This window comes from Syngnathus leptorhynchus, chromosome 18, assembly GCF_054491065.1.
Source record: "Syngnathus leptorhynchus isolate UIUO chromosome 18, UIUO_Slep, whole genome shotgun sequence".
Lineage (NCBI taxonomy): Eukaryota > Metazoa > Chordata > Actinopteri > Syngnathiformes > Syngnathidae > Syngnathus > Syngnathus leptorhynchus.
The window spans coordinates 5,729,336-5,750,865 of record NC_141212.1 but is presented as its reverse complement, the minus strand read 5'-3'; the positions used below and the strand labels follow the sequence as shown (position 1 = coordinate 5,750,865).

Genomic DNA, 21,530 nt, shown 5'->3' with positions numbered 1-21,530 from the left:
CTGCTGTATTTACAGAAACAACCCACTCACGTACTGCCAAATGTCATGTTGGTTTGGTAAGAGGCAAGATATGTGGCTTTAAATAATCATAAAAAAAACATTAAAACATATGTAATTTCCCCTGTTTAGCTCATTTGCATTCAGGAATTCCTGACCAAGCAAGTGGTATTCTTCACTGCCTAAAAAGTATTTCATTTAAAGCTGCCAAGCAAACTAACAAAAGCTTAAAAAAAAAAAAAAAGTTGCCAATTTATTTTCTCTTGTTCTGCTCTCCCGAGCAAAATAGTCTACAGTACTGCCATTGTATTTGCTGACTGTCGAAGCTGAGTATTGGAAAGCCATAGGTTAGTGATGTCAAAAAATGCAAAACGGTTATCGATCGGCGAGACGTGACAGAGAGTACACCCAGGTGCGTTGTTTTTTTTTTTCCAGTAAATGTTCAACTCCTTCCTCTTCCTCTTCCTCTTCCTTATTGTGCAATCATATTGCCAAAGAATGAGTTCCAGACCTGTTTCATCACTACATGTAAATATTAACGTTGTCCAATACCGTGGCAAAAAATATATATATAAATGTTGTTTTATTTTGTTTTCCATTTTCTGAGAAACTGCAACGTTGTTTATGTGATGTATTGTCTTCCAGTTGGTTGCAATAATAAAAAAAAATCCAAGTTGCAGAGGATTAGTTCTACTGTTCTTTTAGGAAAGTCACACAAAAAAAAAAAAAATATATATATATATATATATACCCTATTCAAGGCTGACCCCAAACCATTAACCTCACATATTCCCATCAACAAGGGTCTTATCATAACCGTGCCTCCTCTGACAGTTAATTATTCATTTATGTCCTCTAATCATCTTAGTTCAATACTTATGATTAAAGATCAAACTTAGCTCTCCCTTTAGGCAACAAAGTAAAAGGCTGGCATTGGTCAAGGCCTTATCAATCTAAAGGGGCAGTGAAGGTGCCATTTCAAAGCCATATGGCTAGTGGAAGTCCATTCATAATTGAAGCTGAAATGGGCTTAATCTCCATCCAGTGCCTCTGCGCGTGCGGCACGCTTCCACCATCAACACAACTGGAGCTTGCAGTTTCTCTGTTGCTATGCAACTAAAGATGGAGGGGGGGGGGGGCATTCAAGAGATCTTTAGAGGGCATCATCAGTTACTAAGAGTGGGGGACTCAATTGGTTTGCATTAAACAGCGTTCTATTTAATCACATCTCATTTTGAGGACGAGACATAAAATTCCGATAACATCTTTTCGTTTTGGAGTGACTAATGTGTCAGCAAGGGAATCATTACACGTGTTTTCAAATGTGAAAGTGGACAACTCAAATGTGTTTTCTGTAAAGTTACATACATTCTAGTTTAATATCGAACTACATCAAGTGCACGTGTTTTCCAAACAGTACCTCTAGTTTATTTTGTCAGTACAGTACTTATAAGTCCAAATATGCATAACTTGATCTAATTTGTCATCTCAACAACTTATATATCAGATTGTGAGAGTGCAGCAGACTGTCTTTGGTATATATCATCCATAACCACACAATGACCAATGAGGCAAGTTTCCATGGAGACGGAAACAGAGCTGCATTCTTGTCAGTTCTCATCTATTGCAAAGCTTTCTTGTTAAAGGGGGAGATCCCATCGGTGATCAGGACAAGTGCATATTTGATTAAATGCAGAGGACAAAGCTCACACCTCCCTGGTAGTGTGTGGGAAAATAGTTGCATCCTAAAGTGATTGGATTGGGGGATTGTGTGTTTTAAGCGCTCATAAAGAACACGCTTGAAATAAGTGAAACGGAGTGTGAGCAATCTCTTGTGGTAGTTTTGTGTCATTACATAAAATACATCTCGGTTTACGACGGAGTCTGCATTGTCAACATAACTTTGAACGTAGGTACAGAGTGAATACATGTATGCGTGCATATATTGTGTATATGTATCCTGTATGTATGTTTGTGCTTTAAGTCAGTTGTTTCTGACTAAGATCGATTTCAAGGTGCCTTTCGTGCAGTAGTAAAACTTGTAAAGCGCTTTCGTGTGAATGAAAGCGCTATGTATAAGTGTAGTCCATTTACGATTTAGTTTCACAACGTAAATTAACTACATTTCCCAGGATGGCCATAAACTCGTGTGTCGTTTCCGCTTAAGATCTCGCGATGTTAGCGATTTGACTCTGCCCTATGTCTCGCGCACTCGCAGCTCCTTCGCTCAGTATATAAAGCAGAACAACGAGGGACGGAGGACGGCTGGGGATTCGCAGCCCGGGATTGTAAATAAGACCGCCCAAACTGTTTTATTTACAAAAGTGATGCCGGCTGTTTTAGAATACCGTTCCCAGTTGTTTTAACAGGTTTTTTTTTGATCATTTTTGGCTCTTTATTTCTCGCCCATTTCCGTGTGGTTTTTAGACTGCGCGTATAATGGCGAGCTCGGCTAACTCGAACCCAGTGGTAAGGATCAATCTCAAGGATTGTCAACGGGGGAAATGGGGGTAAACTGTTGAACACTTTTTAATCGAATCACATTAATTTAAGATTTACACACATCCCAGCATCACACCAAAAGAAATTAAATTCGCTTCAATCAATTGGACGATTGAATTAGAGTCTTATTTCCAATATTTTTAATTGTGAATGTAGGTTGGAAATTGTGTTGCGACTCAAAACTGGACAAGTATTTCAATAGTTGTGACGTGTTTGGCAAATTCTTTTTATGCACTTGAACGTTTTAACTGGGGCGAAAAAAAAATCTTCGTTTATGGCGTTAAGTGTAGTCGAGTAATATTCAACACATGTAAGCAGAGACAAAGAGCCGAGGTAACGATTTAGTTAAGACCTTAAATGTACGCAAAGCACCTTGCATTAACACCGCGAACCAAATTTTATTCTTTTATGATGAAATAAAGTAGGCGAAAGTCGCGACGTCAACGTTCCCTGTCCCATCATTGTTTTCCACCATTCCACGACTTGAATGTTAAAAATCTGCCCCCAAAACACTTTCACTCCATTTTTTAAAAGTAGATATTCTTACTCCCATCGACAAATCTCCCATACCTTGTACGAAATAACCAACTAAGCGATAATCGAACGACAATACATTTCAACGTGAAATTTTCAAGGCTGTCGAGCTGCTCCGTAAAATGGCTTCCACGTTTCCCCTCTGCGTCTCCTCTTCTGTCCCTCCTCCCTCGTTGCCGCTGGTTTTATACCGCCATATTGGCTCTCTATATAGACTGGCCGGGATGGGAAGGTGCTACTCGATGTTACGTCACCGACTAAGCTTATAAACGCCAGACTGCTTTAAATAGTGGAGGAGCAGCCCGGGCCAAGGAGGGAAGGAGACGGCCCGTGTTATAGCCTTCGTAGATTCGCTGTTCTGTTTATACCAAAGGAATGCGGCCATTTTGTATGCTTTAGCTATCAGCGCGGTGCCCAAATATTAAAACGAACGTTTACGAAAACGCCGTTACTGCAGCTAACTGAGTTCATTGAGGTGTGGGTGCAACCCGACACAAAGTGAATATTTGGAAAGTTAATGCAATGTGCAATCACCTTTATCGATTTTTTTTTTTTTTTTTTAAGATTTGGGATGATATTAGAAAATGAACCTAAAATACACTATAACTAACGTGAATGGAATATATTTACTGCAATAATTTAAAGGGATAGTTCTGTAGCAATTTTTAACATTAAAAGTTAATTCATCCATGATTAGATAATTATTTTTAAATTTAAAAGTTGCCATTTGTGGACTGAAAATTACACCACATGGGCTCAGGTTGTGGTCTTTGTAAAACCAGAATTCCAAATAAAGCTCTTCTAATGTCTATAATCGAGTATCTATGGCCGCGGTGTGTAATTTTTATTGTTTTTGCTTCCTTATAGCCTAAACTGTACAAGACTGTGATTGAGGATGTGATCAATGAGGTGCGAGAGTTGTTCCTGGATGAGGGCGTGGATGAACAAGTTCTCCTGGAGCTAAAAACGGTAACAGTATTTTGCAACACGCTGCAATAACAACCAAAAAGTGCATTCAAAAGTTTCGTGAGCCGTTGGCAACTCAAAATGTGTGTATTTCTTTGAATAATTCTTGTTTCACACATTTCAGCTATGGGAAAGCAAACTGTTGCAATCCAAGGCAGTGGAGGGTTTCCATACCGAGGAACAGGCAGCCCTGCAGGCCGTGCAACAGCAACAGCAGCAACAATCATCCCAGCATCAAGTTCAACAGGGTCATCAGGTGACACAGCAGACACAAGCCCAACAAGTCATCCTGCCTCCCCAGCAGCAGCAAGGTTGGTTCAATAGAATTACAACTTCCGGTGGAAAGTTCTTTGTATTTCTTCTCAACGTTTTAAAGTAGTCTTGTCGAAATATCCGATGATTTGTTTTGACCGTAATTGTCTTCTGCAGCTCCCCAGCAGCAAGTCATTGTACCGGATTCCAAAATTCTGCAGCATATGACAACAACGGGCATGGCAAGTAGTGAACATACACATTGCCCTACTGCGGTGCTGTTTGAGATTCTTCACAAAACACTGCATCCATATTCTGTGCGAATTATTTTACCAAGGCAGTGTTTCATTTGTGGCTTTTTGTTTTGGCACACAATTAAGAGCAACACATTTGTCACTTGTTTTTCTGAATTCTAAAAAAAAAAAAAAAGAAAATCCTATAGTTGGTCGTGTGATTGCATCAAACTCTTAAATGCACGCTGTGTTTTTTTTTAGAGTGCGGCAGCTACTCAAGCTGCCCTTGCTTTGCCAACTGGGGTCACACCGTACCCTCAGCTCATCACCAGTTCAGGTAAGAGCCACAGGTCACATGTTTTGAAACATACTGATCAATATGGATTGTCTCAAAATGTCTCGTTGGTTCTTCAGGTCAGTTCGTGCAAGTTTTGCGTGCACCCAACGGGGCTCAGTATATCATCCAGCAGCCACCGCAGCCCATCCTCCTGCAGCAGCAGATGCAACCGGGCTCAGTGCAGGCTCCAGTCATACAGCAGGTACGTCAAATTACTCGCACTCGCTACTTGTGCTAGTTCTCGCTGTATGCCATCAAATCATTCTATTGATTTTATTGACCTGACTTGTTGCATTCACTATATCCCAGGTCTTGGCTCCTCTACAAGGAGGCATTCCTCAGCAAACAGGAGTCATCATCCAGCAGCCACAGATTGTCTTAGCTCCTGGAAATAAAGTTCAAGGCAACACGCAGGTCAGCATGCTGAAAGTATATATTTTTTTTCCCCTTTGTAATTCAGGTTCCTGATTTCTTTATCGGCATTAGGATACTTTGATCTCAGCTCAACTGCTGTCCTTGTTGTCTACCCGTCCCGTTAGGTGACGCAGGCTACCACGATGGCGCCTCAACCAGGTCAAGCAGCACAGATTCAACAGGTTCAGCAGGCCCAGGGTGCAGCAGTGTCACAGGCCCAGGTGCAGAGCCAGCCTCAGCAGGCAGCCCCGGGGCAACCTCAGCCTCCCATGATGCTACAGGTGGACGGTGCCGGAGACACTTCGTCAGATGAAGACGAGGATGATGAAGAGGAGTATGATGATGACCTTGAAGAGGAGAAAGACAAGGACGCGGGAGAAGATGGGCAAGTGGAGGAGGTGAGCGGAGTACCCGTCACCTTTTGAGTCACTCGTGGCAGTCCATTGCTGGTTGCGCATGATTTTTTTTTTTTTTTTTTTTTTTTTTGCCTTTTTAGAAATCACTGAACAGCGACGATGATGTCAGCGACGCGGAGGACCACGAGCTGTTTGACACAGAGAATGTAGTTGTGTGCCAGTATGACAAGGTAAGTCATCATCGAGGCTTACAGTAGCCAACACGTGTATAAATATCAAACAATAATTTGGACTGCTGGCCACAATAGTCTGTCAAATATTATAATGTTAATTGGCGTGGAGTATTGTTTGAAGTGAATTGCACTCATAGTGGGAATTGCAAACACACCACTCAATATTGACCACTGACATAGCGTAACAGATTGTTTGTTTTGTTCATTTGGACCTTTCATGTTTGATGGATTTTTCCATTAACAGCATCGTAATTTTCGGACCCTAAATTTTAGATTTTTTTTTTTTTGCCAACGATCGGTGATCTAAACGAATGCAACAATCTCAGTTTGAAGCGCGTGCCTCATTGACCACACTTGACAAGCCTCCCATCAGTTTCTTCAGCAGATATGCAAGCAAAATTTCATCACACACAACTGCTAGGATTCAAATGTCAAAGGAAAGTGCATAGAGTTTGTTACACATGTTATAGTCATTGATCCAGCAAATTTGTGATTGGGTAATATAATTAGCGCTTACTACGCCTACGATCATATTTATGAATGTATGTCGATGTAAACATCGATCATAGATAGATAGATAGATAGATAGATAGATAGATAGATAGATAGATAGATAGATAGATAGATAGATAGATAGATAGATAGATAGATAGATAGATAGATAGATAGATAGATAGATAGATAGATAGAATGTTTTTTAATAATTGAAATGATGTGTTTTGAAAAGCCATAAACAAAACATTCTACACACTGTCCCTTAAAGATTTGATTTTTTTCTAATTAAAAAAATTGTTTTTTGCTTTTGGACAGTAAGGAGAGTAAATAGGAAAGAATTTAAATAAAAGATGACAAACTGAAAAACCGACTGGCAAATGCGGTCGGAAGATCGGGAGCACGGCAGCGCGTCTGGTCACGTTTCACGTGACGTCCCCCTCGCAACACTCATTAACCGCTCTCGACTTATTCCGCAGATTCACAGAAGTAAGAACAAATGGAAATTTCACCTGAAGGACGGGATCATGAATCTGAACGGGAGAGACTGCGTCTTCTCCAAAGCCATCGGGGACGCCGAGTGGTGAAGACAAAGCCGAGCAACGGGAGCAGGAACTCTGTTACTCCTCCTATCCAGTTAATGGACAATATCAATATCCTTCCATAACCTGTGACTGGATTTGATTGCAGGAAGCTTATCGAGTCTTTAAGAACTCCACCATAGGACCGCAAGGTTCTTTGCTACAAACCGGATGTCACTGGTCGCACTCGGCAAGCGGGATGAGAAACCGACAGCGAAAGGGAACGTTTGCCCTCCTTTTTGTTTCTCAGCCTTTTCGATCCCCCCCCCCATAGTGTGAATTCCCCACACATCATTTCACAAGATGCACGTGTCAGAAGTGTGCTGACATGGAAAGTGTGTCGATGCACTGCTAGTTGATAGACAGCTTCAGCTTGTCTGCACTGAAGTCCAAACTTAAGATTGTTGCCTTTACATCTGCCAGAATCAATTTTTGGCCTCACTTTTTTTTTAGTCCTTGGAATTTCTGTCACAGGTTTTTGGAAAAAGGTGCTTCACCTGTCATTGTTTTAAACATTTTTTTTTAAAATTGAAGGGTTATAACGAAGAAGTTCAAATAACTTTAAGTTTCAAGTAATTTATAGCTGTATAAAGGCATTATTTTAAATCTAACAATGATTCCAAATCTTTTCTTCCATCCCCTTTTTTCAGATTTTTTTTTCCTTCTTTTTTTTCAGTAGCGTCATTCCACAAAAATAGAAACAGAGCCATGGCTGAAGTAATTGCATCTGTCCTGTTTTGTAAATTGAGCAGCCTTCAGTTTATTGATAAGCGTGTGTGTATGCTTAAAGCAGTTCAAGTTCATCCACTCTACATGTGCGTTTGTCAATTGCATCACTGAGCTCCCCCAAAAGTCAGTTGCCACCTTTTTATTTCATCAGTGACGCTATTTTCTATTTATTCTTGAAAGTAGAAGTTAATCTTTTTTTTTTTTTTTTTTTTTTCTGATCCGCGCCAAACTGTGCTCTTACAATCAAGTGTTCCTTTTTTTTTTTTTTTTCCTGTTTGCTGAACAAAGTTTGCGTGACGACGTTCCCAATCAATATGATGTCTCTTTTGTGTTTTTAGTCTTGACTTTTAAGCAAGCATGTTTTTGATTGAGAGGATTTCAAATTTGGAAGGAGGGGGAATGCGTTCTTGTAAAATGTTTTTAGTGACCTTTTGCGGAATTACGAAATTAATGTTTTTTGGGTGGGGGGGGCTTGATCTTAATTGGCTTCTTAGTGGGCTCCACAAATTTATATTGTGAATACAACCTTAAGAAGGAAGCAAGACAATGTTCTTATTTTTGTGTTCATGTGAGCAACCTTGATGTCTTTCACTATTTAAGCAAGTCCAAAAAAAAAAAGGTTTGTCGCAACAAAAATCAAGTCATTGATTTTATTCAGTAGCTCTGTGTGGATTACGGCTCCTAGAGGAGATACATGGTTGTTCCCACATACTGTAACTTGAGTGTTGAGTGTGCCTTTTTGATTTGTACTCCTGCTTTTCTTGTACTACCCAAAAATGTTATGTCACCTTTGCTCTGTTTTGACTTCTAATAGCTGTTCAAATGTATTGTTCAATAAAACATTTTATAATAAATTACCTTTGGAACCAAATACATGTATTTTGAGTGTAGGAAATCTTTCCAAAATCTTATTTTGGAGTGTGCATACAATTGCATTTAATAGGCCATATTTTTGCCAGTATTTTGTAATATAATATTAAATAGCCTCTCAATACACTTTGAACTGAATTGAGAATTCAGCAGGATAACAAATCTATGTTAAAAAAAAAATTCACAATTTTTAATGCTTCTCAATCTTCCATTTCTGTGGCATGCTTTCATTAAAATCCTCAGGATCAAAAATAGTCATTTATAAATTATATTTCCTGTCATAGTAAAATTGGCCTATTTTAGCAATAATTATTAAAAAAACAACAGTGTAAACATTTTGTAACATTGGATTGTATCCATTATCCATATAGGTATTTCTCGTCACTCCGGGACTAAAAATACTAAAACTCCATCCCCTACCATAGACGAGATTGCCTCCAACCTCCCATCAAATCCACATTTCTTACCAACTAATCCACCGTCTGCAGGCTTGTCTGTCTGCATGCCATGTGAGCCTCCCCTCCCTCCTAATTCCCAATCCAAACCCCCTGATAAAATCCCTTACGTATTTCTTTGTGGGTAATCATTGCCTGAAGGTGTGGTGCCGTCTGGGATTACAGCTGAATCAGGAACTATGGTCCTCGCTTATATAATAGCCCTTGAGGTTGGCTGTCACTTCTCCGCTATATCAAATATGGTATCACAAAGGCTTTTTATTCAGGTTTGCTGAAGGAAGAATGTCTGGAGAGTCCTTGTGATGAAGTGTGGGTCCTTATGTTATTTGTGGCTAAGTCTGAATTGCTGGTTTTAGAATGAGGCCTCATGGGTACCTGGCCTACTACGGTCTCACCTGGCCAGTCTGGGTGGGCCTCTCTTTAAGAACCAGATGTACAGAACTCCATATATAAACTATGAAGCTGCCAGGTAAAATAATAAATGTAAAATCCAAACGTTTTTATTTCTCCTCCGTCCTTCCAAAGGCCCTTACTGATATCCACTTTGTGGTTTGCTCCTCCACTTTCTAAAGAGGCAAGAACTTGACCCTGCAAGAGTGCTGTCCATGCCTGTTGGCCCGTGGAGTAGTGTGAGGGAATGACGTCATAAATAGAGGGATTTTATGTTCCCAAGGAACAAGAGCTGCATGGTTAGTCAAAAATCACAACCGCTTTTTGGAGCCATCACGGCGAGAGTAAATCTCCCAGTACTGATTGGTTTGAAAGCACTCCAACTTCTCTGCAGGAAAGTAATCTGGTGTCAGGGGGATCAACATAGTCCAGTTTCTGACCCAATCATTTGAAGGAAAGGCTCGGATAGACTTGGAAAATCAGAGAGGCGGACGAGAGGAAGTCAAAGTGAAAATAAATCCAGTTATTATTAGGCAGATGTTTGAGTATGGTTTGTTTGCATGCAACATGCAATTGATTTCCAGCATGAACCAAAGAAAACTGAATTTTTACATAAACCAGCAAATCTTTTGCTTATTCTATGACAATCAGTGGTCAAATATTTTTGTGAATCATTGACATTCCATAAATTTCTGAATTGGTCTTCCTCCTTTCCAGGAAAGCTGAAAAAATGTCACCTTGCAAATGAAATGATAACCAGATGTTAGACTGCTCCCGTCTGGCATTGTAGTAATAACTTTGAGTGCTCTCAGTACGTGCGACTCTAGTCAGTAGAACTAGATTTGTTTTGGTTACTTGTTTCCATAAGAGGATGGAAAAATATAACCATACTGGAAAAACAACCATTACATTCTAAAGTAGAGGCACTGACAGAATATGTTGATGTTTTTTTTTTTTTTTTACCCTTGTGCAATGACCAGAAAATAGCAAATAATCAGGATAAACCTTATAAAAAATGGATGACTGGATTAACAATTGCATTTGTTAACCAAGCAGATATAAACTGTATCTGTGCTGCATATTATGTATCTTAAATCTGGAAGTTGTATTACCATGGAATTAAATAATCAATAATAATTCATGAACATGAGAACAAATTTAAAGAATGTAATTTTTTTTACTATGTCAGAAAATACTATATAGTATTTGCAATACATATCTGAACAAAAATACAATGATATAAAACCAAATAAAGATTTAAATTTGTAATATCATAAGAAGCAAATAGTTATTTCAGAAGAATAATACGAAACAATCTTAAAAAATAGATTCTATGAGAATAGGCGTATAAAATTTCATAAAATCATTAATACAGTGATCAATATTTAACACAATAAACCATTAAAAGTGCAATTGTGACAGAAATTACATGAGCCAACATTATGGTTGGAAAATGCAATGAGTCCCGATCATTTGAATTCTCCTTCTGCTGAATATGCCTCAATAACAAGGTCTCACAGTCAAAGAGATGAGGTCAAAGTCATACTTCAGTGACACTTGATATTCTCCACCAACTGGAACCGTAAAATCCTCGAAGCTAAAATTGTGAAAACAGCTGAAGTTGGAATGGAAGCCCGCCGGATCGTCCTGTTAAATATTCAAACAGATCCGCCGGCAAACGCTTCAAGGCCTCGACGTCTCTTCCTCTGAGAGCTCCGGCTGGTGTTTAGCTCACGTCTCCAGGTTCTGGTTGTCTTCAAGGTTTCCCTGCTGGCCGACCACCGGATGGTATGAACACGAGGAGGAGTTCTTCTGGAGAATAGTTGCATTTTTCTGGCCTGGACTTCTTCCGTTTCGCAACTTATCTTTGTCTTTTCGGATTTGGGATGTCCCACTGCTACCTTTGGAAGAAACTGTCTGACCTCTGAACAATTGAGCCTGACGTTGGCACAGACCGATTTTACTGAGGAGAATGAACACATCCCCCCTAAAGGCTTTGGTGAAGATGGCGTATAGAAACGGGTTTGCACATGAGTTGAGTGGGTAGAAGAGCACCAACAATATCTTTGAGTTGGAAACGGTGATGAGCGGCTGGTCCAACACTGCCGACATGGCGTAGAACGAAATCGGCGCCATGCAGAGAAAGTCTGTAAAGATAAGGACCGCCATGCGTTTGGCTATGTTGGTATCTTTGGATCCGGAGCGATATTGCGGATTGTGAACGGCGCAATAAATCTTGACGTAGCAAGCGCAGATAATAAGAAAAGCCATGACGTTGAGGACGAGCACAGATATGACATAAACCAGAGCCTCTGTGGTTTGGATGTCCATCGGGAGACAGATGCTGACTTTCTGGTAGCTGCTAACTCCTACGAGCGGGAGTAGCGCCAGCAGGAAGCAGAAGATCCAACCTCCCATCATAACTGCAGCAGCGTGGTGAAGATGTAACTTGCGATCCAGCCGCATCGCAAACGTGATGGCGTACCACCTCTCGAGGGTTATCACAGTCAACGTGTAGACAGATAGCTCGCTAGCAAACACGGTGAAGAACCCAGCGAGACCGCAACCAGGGCCCGTCTGCCAGTCGATGGCGTGGTTGAAGTACTCCGCTCGTGTGTGGAGGTCCACCGAGGCGATGAGCAGCAAGTAAATCCCCATGCAGAGATCGGCGAAGGCCAGGTGACACATGAGGAAACGTGACACGGAAAGCTTGTAGTGGCTGGTGAGCAGTACCAGGAGCACCACCACATTCCCCAGAACTGCTAGCAGACTCACAAACCACACTGACACCCGTAGGAAAGCAAAACCCATGATGTCCTCACAAGGGTTGAACTCATCAGGCACTGGGGCACACATCACCTCCTCCCCTTCATCGCACAACACCACGTAATCGTAACGATTATCAAAATCCTCGCTTGGATCCTCCTGAGGGTTCATGAGCATATCTCCAAAACCTACATCCTCATCCGGATGGCCACCAAAGTAAGCGTGATAGTGCAAACTGCCGTGAAAGCCATCTCGGTGACCGTCGTCGTTTGGTTCCTCTGGGATGTCTACCGCGCCTTGAAGGGAAACCGAGTGGAGCGGCGCCACAGAACGCTTCTGATGCTGGTCAGCATCATTCTGGAGCAATGCCGTCAAGTTGCAGAGGATGTACTCCCTAAATCTGAAAAACACGAGGGGATTTACAAAACCAAGTCCGCTGATTCTCTTCCATACATTGAATTCATCATAATCCAAATCACAGATAAAACCCACCCTCGTTTCTTTTTGAGATTTTTGAAGCCGCAGCAGTGGCTGGGGTAGGTAAGATTGGCCGTGGTGAGGTGCTTGAAGGTTTTGATAGGTGGCAATTTCTTAAGGGTCCAAACATTGCGGGCCTTCAGCTCTCTGAGGGACTCCATACCGCTGGTGGGCAAGGAGGTGACCCCCGTCTGGGATATGTCTCTGAGGGACAGAAAAATACATTTTTGGAATTCTTGTAAATTGATAAGGAACACATCAATTTTGGTCAGATTATTGGTACTTAGTACTGGTACTTTGGAAGTAAATATGTCGTATGAGGGTCTTACAGAAGCATGGGCCCGCTGATGGCGCCGTCAAAAGCTCTTTCGTCCAGTTTGGTCAAATACTTATTCCTGTGAAGATCACTGCACAGGCAAACACAACGTACAAATTGTCAAATCATCGTTCACATTTGAGTGACAGTGTAGAGAAATATTATAATCCCGCTTCTTGTAAAATTAGACAAATGACACATCGAAGCACTTCTTAAACACACCGTACCCTTACCACACATCTTTCTACAAATCAGGATGGTGTAAAAAGCTGTGTTTGTTTTGGTCGAGCTACACTGGCATCATGTAACACGAAAAAACTAACGTTGCACATGCTCCGACTCTGGTCGCTCACCAATGTAGGCTCTTGTAAAATGTCTGAAGAATGCAAAGAAATTGAAAACAAAATGCAATGTTGAGCTTGGAGATGGTCACAAAGAATCCAGTGTCCCCTGAGTAAATGTAAGAAAGCAACTCAGACTTCCTGCTCCTCAATATAGAGGCACAATATTTTCCCATGAGAACTTGAGTGGGTTAATCAAAAGCTTGGCTGAATCCCGTTTTGGAGCGCATATGAGAGGATCCATTTGCAGCAGAAAAATACACACGACACATGTCAGCAATAGTTTAATCCTACGAGTTGTGAGGTCTAAAAGTGCTGAGCAAAGTTGTCAAAAAAAAAAAAAAAGTGGAAGAAATGTACTTAGTCGCCCGGAGGTGAGAAGTTGAACACGAGTCTCATTTTCCATCGTTTAAACATTTCCTTTCTAACTGTCGTCAGTTTGATTCAACAAGTTTTGACGTACACTTGATCCAGCTTGGTCCAGTTGAACGCATGATGTTGGATTTCTCTGAAGCCATTCCCATAGAGCATCCTAAAAAAATATATATTTATCTCATAACATTGCATTGTTTTGAATCGCTCATGGCATCTCCATGTACACATTTCACAGTGACGTCTTGTCTGTGCAATTTTGTGGTTTACATTTCCTAGAAATCCAGCGCCATGTATTAAATTTACAATCCCCCTTGACCACATGTCCATGAGTGCCTGTTGTGTGTTTGTGTGCTAATACACCGTTCATACGCATAACATGTTCTTCGAATGAGCTCATTCTGACCTGTCTGCAGTTCTTCAAACTATTTGAGGCTTAGTATTTGTTTCTCATTAAAAGGCAATATGCTCAAAGTTTTAATATGGACTTAATTACATTGCTACTATTTATGGAGCAAGCCTTTTTTTTTTTTACTGTAGTGGCTTATGATCTTCTAATCAGCTGCACCTTTTTTAATAAATGTTATGACTGAATGTACGGGAACGTTTCCATGCATCCTGGAGAACCTGGAACACTTGATCAATGGCCGACCAAGTTTCCAGTCGTGGAAACGCACATGGAAATAGCCTGATAAACAAAATACAGTAAATGGATGAACATTTGTGGGCGGGGCTAAATTGAAAGCATAGTTCCTAATATCCCCTCATCAGAATTCAAATGATAGAATTAATTAAAGAATGATATATATTTTTTCAGTATCATACCAACATTGACGAATTACATTAAAACGTACGGAACAGTGTACATTTGTGTACGTTTTATGACAAAAGCTCACACTGTCAGCAAATCACTGGTGATGCCACGGAAGGAGTTGGGTGGAATGACAGTAATGTGAGGATGATCTACAATTTCCCTGCAAAGAGAGAAGAAGCCCAACAAAGAAAGCTTTAAGTACATTGTATACTCTTCTCTGGAAAGTGGCAGAGATGCAATGGAAGATTGATGCCTTCTCACTTTTTTTTTTTTTTTACATTATAGCTGGAAAATGAAAGTGGGTAGAGAAGTTGATTGAAGGAATGACTCAATGGCAGAAAAACCACACGCTTGATGACTCACAACATCTTGAGAACATCTACTCATAACAAGTGCAAACGGCCACATAATAAGTGCTTGTGTAGTGTTTTGCTCGGTATACTTCAATTAATGCCATTTGAGAGCTCTGACCACGGCCGCATTTTGGTTGGAAGTGGACCAAAGCAGTCACTCCAAGCAGGAAGTCACTAATTTGTCTGCCAGTCTGTTCCAAATTGTCTTGTCACATTGAGAATATGTCAGATGGAAAAGAAGTGAGCCGCATAAGCCGAGCCATGCCTTCAAAATGGATTAAAAAAAAAACCAGTAAAACCTGAAATTGTTCTTTGTATGAAACATCTTCAAAATTCCAAAACATTGCAGAAATAAATCTTAGCAATGTACTTTTGTGGTTATGTTTTTTTTTTTTAATTATTGATTATTAGTTTTGTTATGTTAAACCAAACCAATGCACTTTTTACAGTGTTTAAAAATAACTTACAGAATGAAATTGTTTTCATTTGAGTGGACGCTGCTCAAATCAGGAAAGCTGTGAAGGCCTGTATTGAAAATCCCCCTGATGGATAAACAAAAACTGTTAGATGAGATACAGTAAATAAAATTCCACACATCCTCCAATATCAGCAATTGAATTTAAGTCATCCTTTCAAAATAAGATACACATCAATGTAATGTGTACATTACTTGTGCACATTACATTCTGACTCACATTTTTTAAGCATTTGATCAACTCTTTAATGGTTCCTCATAGCTATAAAGTGAGCCAATGACATTTTTTCAAGAGATGTGACTTATGAAATAAATGCTAAAAAAAACAATAAATAACAATTTAATAATGTAGGACTTGTGTTTTAAAAAAAAAAAAAAAATGGGATGACAAGTACTCACAGGTATTTCAAGTTCGGAAGATTCTTAAAGGCTTCCGGGTCAATGTAGGTTAAATTCTTTGCATTCCGTATTTCTCTGATTGAACAAAGAGACAATATTGTATTGACATTTACAATCTTATCAAAAGAAAACTTTTGGTTTCCACGTGAAAGCGAACCATATATGGAATCAGTGGAATACAGCGACACTGAATTGAGCATGCCATTAAAACCTGCTGGAACATCTGAACAAGGTGTAGGTCAGTGAAGGGAAATTTGATGCTGACAGCCAAAACCAGAAGTAGGAATGAGACGGGGGGGGGGGAAGTGTTTCATTAATATGTTTATTTTGGTTCACCCTGGCTGGACAGAACAGTTGTGTTATGTCTAAGGCCAAATGTGTTTTGGCTATATTCACGGCTAACAGCCTGGCAGGTTAACTCACTTACTTCCTGATCCTATTCGGGCAGACTGTTTTACGAGCTGATAAATTAAGAACTTTTGCCAGTATTTGGTTAAATTCTTTTGATTGAAAATTTTCTCTGTAATGAACCAGTGGTTTTCATTTTTTTCCCCAATGATTATTAAAAAAATCATTGATTTCAGTGCTTGCCTTATGAGTTGCCTTCGTTATTATTTTTAGTACAATAAACATCCATAAACTTGGACAAAAAGTGACTATTTTGACAAACATTTCCACGCAGCTGTATAGAATCTGTCTCCATTTTGTATTTTAAATCCAGTTGCCATTTTGTTCTGCTTGACAGGCTTCTTGAAGTAAAAATACACAACTGTCTTTCCCAAAGACCAAATACCACCTCGTATTAATGGCCGTGACCAATTTCTCTTTCTGTATGTAACAAGACTCTGTATTGAGGAATTTGTCTTACTTTCATCCTTAGTGTCCTCCTAATTCCCAGTAAGAACTGTGTATGTAACTATGTGGTTTCAAATTAGGCAAGACCTCCCAAATCATTTGTTAGCCTCCCATCTAGAGCTGCTGTTGGCAGCCAAAAGGAAGCAGCGCATTCATTTGTGTCTGACCCTGAAGGAAACCTGAGTGAAATGCTATTATCTCTTATACCACACCAATCAGAGGCAAATAGGCCCTAGATGTATAAAATAACACCCCCGGAAAGATACCAGATACCAACCTCGGCTGGTTAGAATGATTGCTTCTGTCTGTATTTTTGTTATCCGGAATAAGTCCACCAGTTAGTCACGACATAAATTCCGGCGGCAATTGAGGAGTACTTTTAGTGCTCAATTCATTTTTGCGTACAAGTGTTGCTGTTAATTATAGTTACAAGAACAAATATCAGCATTAGGACACTATTACCAATATCTAGTACCGTATTTTCTAGACTATAAGGCGCACCTAAAAACCTAACATTTTCTCAAAAGCCGACAGTGTGCCTTATAGTCCAGTGCACCTCATTGTCCGGAAAATACGGTACTTTCAGATTGTACGCACATTGAAGTAAAGCTAAAGTTTACTTTGAGGCACTTTCAAGGCCATAACTGAAAGTTATCTCGCCAAGGAGCGAATACAGTAGAACAGTTTACTCAACTAGGATCAATAAAGAATGTGCCCTTTGTTTCAAATACTCACATGTGGGTGATTTGCCTCAGGTTGTGAAATGCGTTTCTCTCTAGTCTCCGCAGAGTCACATCCACTGATATATATCTAAAAGAAATAAACATGATTGAGTTATAATAGTTTTTCAAATCTGCAGCTATTTCCTGATTTATTTAGATTGCTTGTCTCAAAGCCTCTAAATTCTGTGGTAATTTTGCAGCCATCTGCTGGATGTATACACTAGCAGGTCAACACTCATGCAGGTTCAATTTGTCATTGGAAACAAGTACAGTACTCTGTAAATAAACTTCCAACCAAGCAATTGATCAATATGTTACGACACATTCACTTCAAAAAAATTCTTTGTCGACCTATCAGCGGGCATAAGTGTAGTTGGTTGGTATCCTGCAGATGACAATAAATAAATAAATAAATAAATAAATAAATAAATAAATAAATAAAGAAAGAAAGAAAGAAAGAAAGAAAGAAAGAAATAAAGAAAGAAAGAAAGAAAGAAAGAAAGAAAGAAAGAAAGAAAGAAAGAAATACAATTTAAACAGCCTGTATATGATAATAGAGATTTGAAACATGAATAAAATATTCACTCAAATTGTCTTTATTCTTTAGTTGATATATGTCCATCCCTTTCTTTTTAGTTACGAAAGCCAGCACAGCAAAATTGAAAGAAAATATCTGTATATTAAAACATTAAAAATTATAGCTCAAACACATTTTGAGGCTATTGACAATGCTCACGAATAGATGCAATATGGCCTGGTCGCCACCTTTCTATAAAAACAACTAGTAGGGCTATTTCTTTAATTGGACAATAAAACGTGCCGGTTGTCAGAAGCTAATACTGATAACACGGTTAGCTAATGCACTTCATGATTTGAATAATAGAATAAGAGAAAACTTTTTATTTGACTCCTCAGACTCTTCTGCAGGGAGTACCTCTTTAATTTTGAACAAAATAGCAGCATTCAAAAGGAGTGCCATTGGTATTCAAGAAATGTATTCATACTTCCAGCTGTTCAGTCTGGTGATGATATTAAGGAGAGAACAAGTCATTCCCTTAAGTGTGACACAGCTGGAAAGAAGAGAAGTAGTAAAAAAGGGAACAGGTGGAGGAGAGTAGCCCATGTTTATTTGTTTTCGAGATGTAATCACAAAAAAACAAACTTGTTACTCACATCCTTGAGATGTTAACCACGCTGGCAAAAGCATCTGATGGCACAGATGACAGACGAGTCTCAAAAAGCCATCTGCTTGAAAAGACAGAGCCATTTTTTTAATCACATGATTTTCTGCAGACTTCTGTACACCTGTCTTCGTTGACTGTGTTTATTCATCTCAAATTTACTTTGAAATCAAAAGCAGTCAACTCTAAAAACTCCGCTGATATCATTGCTTGTATCCGGCGAGAAGAAACAATGGACTACCGTATTTTCCGGACTATAAGGCGCACCTAAAAACCCCAAATGTTCTCAAAAGCCGACAGTGCGCCTTATAGTCCGGTGCGCTTTATATATGGCCCAAATTCCTAAATTTAAACTAGCCCGAAGCATTTTGTCATGAAATTAATCTGCTGAAGACTATGAATCATGAATCAAAAAGACTATGGATCATTATTTTGTGATTATAAAGTAATTTGTTGCATCTAAAGTTGAAATAAAAAAAGATAAAATGGAGAATGATTTGATTTGGATAAAAAATCTGACATGATGCATCAATGGTGCGCCTTATAGTCCGGTGCGCCTTATATAAGGACAGAGTTTTAAAATGGGCCATTCATTGAAGGTGCGCCTTATAGTCCGGTGCGCCATATAGTCCGGAAAATACTTATTCAAAAACTTATGATGTGGCTGAATCGCGAGATCATTGAGCAAACACATATTGCACAATGCTTCGACAAACTCAAACAAACACTACGACACAGAGCAGACCTTGGCACCTGACATCTTTCTTCCCACCCGTCAAAACTTGGTACAATCCCAAATAAGCAGGATGAAGACCAATTCGTCCATCTTACACACTTCAGGAGAAAATTACACTCTCAATGAGTCTTCTTGGACCAAAATCTAGAGAAAACATCATCGTTGTGTTTACCATGGACTACATCTCATTTTGATGTTTAATGTGCTGCGCTGACTGGAAACGAGTGACTCTGTGGTATATCAACCTGCACATGTTCCACTGAGGTTCATTAAAAATGTCTTAACAGCCCCGTGGCCTCCTGCCCGTGCAGTTACTTGCAGTTACTTTTACCCTAAATGAGCAACTCCAAAATAATTTGAATGATACGTTAACTTGTACTAAGGTAGATTGTTGTTTTTACTGTTGCCTTAGTGAAATTTCCGTCATGATAGATGGTTTTTTTTTTTTGTTGAGTTTTTTTCTCCCATTGAAATAATTCTCAGCTATCTGAAGTTGCAAAATGTGCTGTCAATGGTAAATGTTGTATTTGAACACGAGGCCTTAGATGAGTCAAGCGTTACGCTCCGCAGGCTTTTGAAGTGTGTCTTTTGTGTTCCTTTCCACTTCTCTGACTCCCCTTCACCTTTTTTACTTTCAAAAACCCCCGAGCTAAGTGTACACCTGTGATTACACTTTCTACCTCTCACTACATTTATTTGCACAGTATTTTTCCTTTGATAGGTAACTTGAAGCATACAGGGAAACTAAGGTTGAATAAACATAGATTAAAGTAACCACAAATTATTCCTACATTCATGGCATCAAAGTTAGAACTTTGTATAAAAGAGACTTTTGTGTCGATTATGTCATTTGGGGACTATTAATTCCCATGAACATTATTTTTATTTTCAATATTATAACTACTGTTATGAGACAACAATGCAAAATTTAAAAAAAAATTCAATTGTTTTATTATTTCTCCTTTAGAATAATATTTAACAAAAAATATAATTCACTTAAGTTTTCCTGGAGCGGCCAAATTAACTCAGAATGAAAATATGTCAATCTAAGTTGGACAACCCCCCCCCCCCCTTATGTGCACCATTTCCTGAAAACCAAAACAATAGGTATGCCAAATTTGCAGCTTTTGCAGGTCTGGATCTGTTCCTAATATTTAGTATTTTCTTTTACCCCCAATCCTAATTTGGTACAGTACATCACATTATGTCTTTTATTTACATTGCAGTTGCATATCATTCATCCATTGCGTGTCATATGTCGTGGCTACCATTGTAGTCTATTTCTATTGGATTTAAATCCTGAATAAAGTTTAAAAAAAAAATCACTTTCTATTGAATGGAGAATACATATTCCATTACTGCAAATAGAGTGATAATGTGACTACTTGACAGAATCAGAGTGCCATGTGGGAGCACTTTTATTCGAATAACCATTGCATTATAATGATTTCCCCAGCAAAGTGTGTTGGGAAATTCATGGCAGAGGAGACAGTTTAGGCATTCAACATCCATTTCAAAAAATATACTTGTAGCTACAGATGAAAATGTACTTACAGTGTTTCTGTGCTAGCTGGGAAATTGGGGATCATATCAATGCCAATACAAGAGATGGTTCGACTCTTCCATTCTGAGCACTTACAGGCATCAGGACAGGAGTCAGCATTGGACGCGGGGCTCATGTGGATGATAAACAGGATGCATACTATCAATTGCATATTCCAATTCTTCTTGTCTTTGTTGTCCTCTTGGTGATCTTAGAAAAAATATTTGCAGGATAGCATTGCCCAAATCCTTGCAGAAAGCACTCACTTTTCTCTTCAGGGTCCCAGGAGGTTCTATGTGACGCTGTGAAGGTATAGGGATGCTGGAGGATGGGCAACTGGAGCTCTTTAGTAGTTTTTGGAGGTGGTCTTCATCTTGAGGGTGGACTTAGGAGGCACTCTTGTGTTAGATTGGAGAATAACTCCCAACCCCTCACTCATTATTTTGGGTGTTATGTTACTTTCTACTTTGGAAAAAGACAAAGCGTTGTGTAATGCAGGAGATGATTACGTAAAATTGGTGGGTTACAATATAATACCGGAAAACAAATATCATTGAGGTAGGTCTGACAGCTGTTATTAAATAATTTGTGAATGCGGAATGCAAACCTGATCTTTGTTTACTATTATTTATTTATTTATTTATTTATTTATTATTATTATTATTATTATTATTATTATTATTATTATTATCGATCCATCTATTTTCTGAACCGCTCTTTTGTTGTTTTTGTTGTTCTCAAAAAACAGATATGATAAATGAGGGAAAATTACTTTTTAATTAAAACTTATAACTTATTAAAACTGTATTTTTTTTTAGGTCGCGGCACTACAGGCGCAA

At 39.2% G+C, this 21,530-nt stretch overlaps 2 protein-coding genes across 2 annotated transcripts; one reads left to right on the top strand and one right to left on the bottom strand.

Moving 5' to 3' along the window:
- Nucleotides 1–2,249: 2,249 nt before the first annotated feature.
- Nucleotides 2,250–8,483, top strand: gtf2a1 (general transcription factor IIA, 1). The gene is made up of 11 exons (XM_085938094.1): nt 2,250–2,285; nt 2,425–2,466; nt 3,901–4,002; nt 4,124–4,310; nt 4,429–4,493; nt 4,746–4,821; nt 4,899–5,023; nt 5,131–5,235; nt 5,361–5,633; nt 5,732–5,821; nt 6,796–8,483. Exons 2-11 carry the CDS (start codon nt 2,437–2,439, stop codon nt 6,901–6,903), a joined length of 1,161 nt encoding a protein of 386 aa, XP_085794220.1. The 5' UTR covers nt 2,250–2,285; nt 2,425–2,436; the 3' UTR covers nt 6,904–8,483.
- A 2,211-nt stretch (nt 8,484–10,694) lies between these two features.
- Nucleotides 10,695–20,863, bottom strand: tshr (thyroid stimulating hormone receptor). The gene is made up of 10 exons (XM_085937005.1): nt 20,703–20,863; nt 18,405–18,476; nt 17,245–17,319; nt 15,655–15,729; nt 15,248–15,322; nt 14,510–14,587; nt 13,705–13,773; nt 12,914–12,991; nt 12,600–12,788; nt 10,695–12,507 (listed from the first exon to the last, which is right to left on the bottom strand). The coding sequence occupies exons 1-10, from the start codon at nt 20,861–20,863 to the stop codon at nt 11,073–11,075; spliced, it is 2,307 nt and encodes a 768-aa protein (XP_085793131.1). The 3' UTR covers nt 10,695–11,072.
- Nucleotides 20,864–21,530: the final 667 nt, after the last annotated feature.